General features: G+C 39.4%; 1 protein-coding gene across 2 annotated transcripts; it reads left to right on the top strand.

Moving 5' to 3' along the window:
* Positions 1–1,893: 1,893 nt before the first annotated feature.
* LOC306864927 (prostaglandin E2 receptor EP1 subtype-like) lies at positions 1,894–6,585 on the top strand. Of its 2 annotated transcripts, none has more exons than XM_079409228.1 (3): positions 1,894–2,214; positions 3,227–4,113; positions 5,035–6,585. In XM_079409228.1, the coding sequence occupies exons 2-3, from the start codon at positions 3,271–3,273 to the stop codon at positions 5,305–5,307; spliced, it is 1,116 nt and encodes a 371-aa protein (XP_079265354.1). In that variant the 5' UTR covers positions 1,894–2,214; positions 3,227–3,270; the 3' UTR covers positions 5,308–6,585. The 2 variants fall into 2 exon arrangements, with proteins under 2 accessions (XP_079265354.1, XP_079265355.1); XM_079409229.1 differs by having other exon boundaries at positions 1,934–2,253.
* Positions 6,586–6,835: the final 250 nt, after the last annotated feature.

Raw genomic sequence — 6,835 nt, forward strand, 5'->3', positions numbered from 1 at the left:
TGTGCTACCTATACAGTATCTCACAAAAGTGAGTACACCCCTCACATTTCAGTAACCATTTTAGTATATCTTCAGTAGTCAATGTGCAACTTGTATAGCAGTAAAGATTTACTGTCCTCTGAAAATAATTCAACATATAGCCATTATTGTCAAAAAAGCTGGCAACAAAAGTGAGTACACCCTACGTGATAACAGCTATACATTGTTTGACCATGCAAAGCCACATGTCCTGTTCATCATGTTCGTGTTTTTGTCTGCTTGACAGGACCATACAAATTTGAGTATCTTGTATTAGAGCAGTTAAAATTTGGTGCTTTGAGTACAATTCTCTCATCCAGACCACTGAATGTTCAACATGGCACCTCATGGCAAAGAACTCTCTGATGATTCTCTTTGAGAATTAGAACTGTTGCTCTCCACATAGATGGCCGAGGCTATATACACCCTGAAACTGAGTTACAGTATAGTGGCCAGTGTCATACAGAGGTTTTCCAAGACGGGGTCCACTCGGAACAGGCCTCGCAACGGTCAATCAAAGAAGTTGAGTCCTCGTGCTGTGTGTCAGATGCAGAAGCTGGCTTCAAAAAAACAGACGTATGAGTGCTGCCAGCATTGCTTTAGAGGTTGCAGAAGCGGAAGTTCAGCTTGTCAGTGCTCAGACCATACACCGCACACTGCAACATGTCGGTTTGCATGGCCGTCATCCCAGAAGAAAGCCTCTTCTGAAGCTGACCCACAAGAAAGCCCGCAAACAGTTAGCTGAAGACAACCTGTCCAAGAGCATGAATTACTGGAACCATGTCCTGTGGTCTGATGAGACTCAGATAAACTTGTTTGGTTCAGATGGTGTCCAGCATGTGTGGTGACATCCTGGTGAGGAGTACCAAGAAAATTGTGTCTTGCCTACAGTCAAGCATGGTGGTGGTAGCATCATGGTCTGGGGCTGCATGAGTGCTGCTGGTACTGAGGAGCTGCGGTTCATTGAGGGAAACATGGTTTCCAAAATGTACTGAGACATTCTGAAGCAGAACATGATGCCCTTCCCTCAAAAACTGGGCCAAACGGCAATTTTCCAACATAATAAGGACCCCATACACACCTCCAAGATGACAACTGCCTTGCTGATGAAGCTGAAGGTGATGGAGTGGCTAAGTATGTCTCCAGACCTGAACCCTACTGAGCACATGTGGGGCATCCTAAAGCGGAAGGTGTAGAAGCACCATGTCTCTAACATCCAACAGCTCTGTGATGTCATTATGGAGGAGTGGAAGAGGATCCCAGCAACAGCCTGTACAGCTCTGGTGAACTCCATGCCCAGGAGGATTAAGGCAGTGCTAGATAACAATGGTCCTCCTACAAAATATTGAAACTTTGGACATGTTTGACATGTTCACTTAGGGTGTACTCATTTTTGTTGCCAGTTATTAGGACAATAATGGCTATATGTTGAGTTATTTGTGGAGGACAGTAAATTTGTACCTCTATACAAGCTGCACATTGACTACTCTCAAATATATCCAAGTTTCATTTGTGCAGTATTGTCCCTTGAGAAGATATACTAAAATTGTTGCTGAAATGTGAGGGGTGTACTCACTTTTGTGAGATACTGTAGATTGCATCGTTTCCGGGCATCATAGGTGTGTGCAAATTACTCCAAAATATCATGTTTATATTTTGATATCCATAATGTCCATAACTGCTACAACGCGTCAATGATAAAAAGTGATGCGCTGCCTACCTAAAAATAATAACTGGGTATCATCTATGCGTAAGCACATAGGCTACAAAATGTTACAAGCGTCCATTACGCCCCAAACACTATAGGCGCATGCAGACGCGCTCACTTTTTTGTGAGACGCAGTGACGCGTCATTATTTACAGCGAGTCTCGCGCACTGAGAGCTATAAATATAGCAGCGCGCGCTGGTCACTCTACAGTCTGCTGCTCACTCTGCGTATTTTATCTACTTAATACACCTTGACATGATGTTTTCTCATACAATGAAGACCACAATACCACTAACACTACTGAACATCAATATTTAGACTGCAAATACACTTTTAGTCGTACTGGAATAAGTTTTTTCGTATCGGGAAAAAGTAAGAGGACTCCGGAGTCCGGACTAAACGGATGATGGGAGTCTGATATCGCCTTTCGATTCTCAAGGACTGTTTTTTTTTTCTGGGAGAAAAGATTAAAAATGAAGATTTTCAGGTGAGGTGATCAGCATGGATAATACAAAACGCGTAAATGGTGAATATTTTATAATTTTGCATTGAAATAGACAAAGACTGTGATATAGGCTAATCCAAAATATAGGCTATTAATAATTAAGCGACAGAGCAAATCAAATATTAAAGTAGCAGAAAACAGTAAAAGATACAGTGTAGTTATTCTAATTGCTTTACATACATTTTTAACACATACACAGACATATGAACAGAGTTCATTTGCAAAACCAGATAACTCCACTTTTAACAGTTTTCAAAAATCATGTTTGTTCATTGTGCGTTCCAATTAATCTCAATCAAAATGCAGTTGGGTTATTTTTATTAGGTTAAAAAATAACTAAAAAAATACAACTAACACATAACATAATAAAAACATTTTAACATTGACATTTAAAAAAAATTGTTTTTGCAAATAAACTCTTCAAATATAATCTACTTTATCTGACTCATTAATGTAATCAGGTTGGCTCCATGATTTAGACATTTTTAGGTTTCCTGGAAAAGTGTTTAAACATTACTTGTACTTTTGTGTATTTCTTTTTATCTGGTTTTTTTTTCTATCTTGGTATTTTCAAACAGTTGTTTAGTTCTTCTTATAACAGTGATGAATGGTCAGAAGTGTTGAAATTTGTACTGCACATTTTTTATTTATTTTTTTGCTTTCTCATGTACCCTGGAGAGGAAATTGTGCAAAAACAATGTTCCTATTCAGTAAAGTTTTCTGAAAGGTGTGTCAGTGTATCATTTCAGACCTCTGGACATAATTTCCCTCATTGAATGTTTGTACATAAACAAGGACAAAACAGGAAGGGATGCAATCGCTTGCTTGTTAACTGATTTAAATGTCCCAAATGGTTGAACTTTGCAGTCAAAATAAGCCGTGCATTCCTATTTTTACATATTTGATTACAGGTTGTTTGCTGAGTTAGAGTTCTTAATCTCAGCTTTAAATGCCCAGTTATCTTAAACACACTTCTATGCTCTTTTCTCTATAGATATGTATCTCTAAGCTCAATGGTGCTCATTCCATAGCCTGGAGATGTTAGCCATCCAACACTACAACAGCTCAGCCCTGGATGTGAATGAAGGGTTCAGCAATCAGACCCAGCAGGTGCCTGGAGTGGCACCGGTGTGCTACAGGGAAAACCTGAACAACACAACCGACCCCACGGCAGCAGGCCTGTCCATGACCCTGGGCATCGTGTCCAACATTGTAGCACTGATCATCCTGGCTAAAGCGTATGCTCGTCTGCGGAAGCGCTCCAAAGCCACGTTCCTGCTGTTTGCCAGCTCTCTGGTGGCTACGGACCTCGTCGGTCATGTTATTCCAGGTGCCCTGGTTCTGTATCTCTACATGTCTGGCACCGCTGGAGGTCCTTGTTACCAACCCGATGCCATCTGCCATTTCCTGGGCGGCAGCATGGTGTTTTTCGGTCTGTGCCCACTGTTTCTGGGGTGCATCATGGCAGCGGAGCGGTGCATGGGTGTGACGTGGCCTCTCCTGCACGCCCGCGTGATTTGCATGGCTCACACCAAGATGGTGCTGGTGATGATATGGCTGTTGGCTTTATCTGTAGCGCTGCTGCCCTTCTTTCGGCTGGGCACATACACCTACCAGTTCCCGTACACCTGGTGCTTCATAAACGTCTTAGACAATACCAGCATCACAGACGTCATATTTGTGCTGCTGTTTTCTGGACTGGGACTGGCCGCGCTAGCCGTGGCATTGGTTTGCAACACCATCAGCGGGGTGACGCTGGTGATCGCCCGTCTGCGCAGGAAGAAGTGCCACCGCAGATCAGCTAAATCACATGACATTGAGATGGTGGCACAGCTGGTGGGCATTATGGTCACTTCTTGCATCTGCTGGAGCCCTCTGCTGGTGAGTATGGCCATTACAGGTTAATCATTCAAACAATCATCCTATCTATCTATCTATCCATCTATCCATCCATCCTTCCGTCCGTCCGTCCGTCCGTCTATCTATCTATCTATTAAGGACTGTAGAATGAAAAAAGCATTACAATAAGCTCCAAGTACTTCACATGCAAACAAAAAATATTCATAAGATTCAAGAAGAAACCAACCTCATAACTGTAATAAAAGTATATAAAATTAGTATTCAAATATATTTTATTAATTGGATTAGATATAGTAATATTAGGAGTGACAAAGTACACAATTTTTCTGTAAATAGACATTATATGTAATTGGTTATGCATTTTAAGAAAAAAAATACAACTATTTTATTATTTTAAAGATTTTTTTATTTTTTTTTAAGTTTGTCTTTGTAGGAATTACGTATGAAGGACAAAATGTCTTAATCGTTTCTTCTATACAGCAATAAGATTAAATGGAAAACTGTTTCCTTCTCTGATTTTTGACAAAAACGTAATTCCAGGTATTTCCACCACAATATGTCAACTGTCTCAAACTGTGTGTAGATTTGCCAAGTCTGCAGTCAAAATTCAAAGAATTTTAATATGAACATTTCTTCAAAGAAAAAATTCTGTATTTTGATAGTCTTGACACATTTGAAAAGTTTGGTTCCCATACTAAAAGATGCGTTTTCTCAATATTTTTTACTCATCTCTTCGGGGGTCAAAACAGACCTGAATGCATTGTGAAGGATGAAACACAACTGAGGATTTATTATGTCTCATGAGCTATGAATGAGCAACCTCTGATCAATGAAATTTTCCTGTTTGATCTTGGTTCTGACTAGTCCTTACTATTCTTTTGCTGTTAGACCATGACTTTATATTGCTTCATTTACAACTAACATTCTCTGTTTTCCTGACAGATCTTCGGTCTGATGTCAGTCATCCGCTCGTACAGCTGGCAGATGATGGGGGATGATCTGAAAAACTACAGGACTTTAATGGTAATGGGAGTGCGTCTGGCCTCCTGGAACCAGATTCTGGACCCTTGGGTCTATATCCTTCTACGCCGGGCCGTCCTCAGAAAGATCTATCGCATAACCACCGGCCGCAGTGACCTAAAAGGGAGTACATTCCGGCGGTGGGAAATCAGCTCCTTCCAGAACTCAATAAAAAGCACAATTAATCGGAACTGATGGAGGGATTCCAGAGTATGTGTTCTACCACATGGAAGAGACTGGGAAAAGGGGAAAATAGGATGTTATTAACCAAAATCGTTGCAGTGCAGCATTACTCAAGGCAGATGTATGTTCCTATTGCTTAAATGGTGGATGAAGAAGCAGCACACTGGAAGTTATAATGCAAGAGATGCTCTAGAACCGCAGAGACTTCGATAAGCATTATAATTGAGCACAGTGGGGTTCTGGAAGTAAAAATCCCATTCATTTTCTCCATAAAGAAATTGACTTTAACAATAATGTATAAATGTTTCAACTTTCAAGACAGACCTTCCATTTTATTGACATTTAAATTGCCAAATTTGGGGTTTTAATTTGCAAATTCCTTACCATTCAACAAAAAAATTATAAAAAAGTGTACGTATTTGAATGAACTTTATACATAGCAATGAACCATATTGTATTTTACACTATTATTGATTTATAGTCCATAATTTCATACATTACAATTGTTTATTATTTATTTACATCATTCACAATGCTTCAAGGTATGAGTAACTCATTCTGCCATAAAATATCCATTTCAAATACTGTTTTGCCTTGGTTTATATTGTTGATTGAAATCTTAAAACTCTGCTGAAGAATTTTCTAGAATGCCTATGGAGAAAATGAACAGGAAGATAGTTCTGAAACCAAGGCTGCTGAAAAAAGTTGGCAGTCACAGTTGCACTCTGTAGAGTGAGTCTGATAAATGACAATGTGAAATGGACTGCACACATGCCCTCCGCATGTCACCTCAATTATTATTATATATTAAAAAAGGACCCTTTTCCCCATGCAAGCTAAGGAAAAGGGCAAGAGGAGTCAAATGAGCAAAGAAAATATATGTTGTTTGGACCTGTGATTTAATAAGATAGTTTGCAACTGTTCAGGATTAACATTCACCATCTCTTTTGGTGATTCATTATATGATTAATTGTTAAAATGAGTCTTATAGTGACTTAATCAAAATGTCTTTGAACATGAAGCTTTTGTTTGGCTTCAGAGCTATTGCACAGGATTCTGTATAGTCAACATGCATTATTACATACAGTATATAAAAGTCAAATAATGAAGAAATAGTATAAATATCACTGCAACCTAAAGGCAGAACTTTTACATGTGCATGATGACCGTCTCAGTGTTCTTGTATATGTATATTTGTGTCTTGCCCCTACTATGTGTGATCTTGAAAACCTATGGAATGTCGAAGCTATTGAATATTATTTTGACCAATAAAGAAAGGCTAGTTTCAGGAATAATCTCAGTTTCTGTCTCTGTCTGCGTCAGGATGTTGCATTTACATTTCTACTATTAGGCCTGGCTTAAAAACTGGCACTCTCTGAAAAAAAAGTACAACGCTGTCACGTGCCGTTCCTCTAAAGTACAACACGTACCTTATATAGGCCTACCCCAAAAGTACATAGGCCTAAATAGGCTACAGTTCCTATAGTGTAAATAGTAATACCTAAATTGTTAATATTGGTAGTTTTTGAAAAGGTACTGG

The sequence above is a fragment of the Barbus barbus genome, assembly GCF_936440315.1.
Source record: "Barbus barbus genome assembly, chromosome: 4".
Lineage (NCBI taxonomy): Eukaryota > Metazoa > Chordata > Actinopteri > Cypriniformes > Cyprinidae > Barbus > Barbus barbus.

Coding starts and splice junctions, on each gene's coding strand:
- LOC306864927 (XM_079409228.1), top strand. CDS start 3,271: ATGTTAGCCATCCAACACTACAACAGCTCAGCCCTGGATGTGAATGAA. Junction 4,114..5,034: donor TCTGCTGGAGCCCTCTGCTG/GTGAGTATGGCC, acceptor TTTTCCTGACAG/ATCTTCGGTCTGATGTCAGT.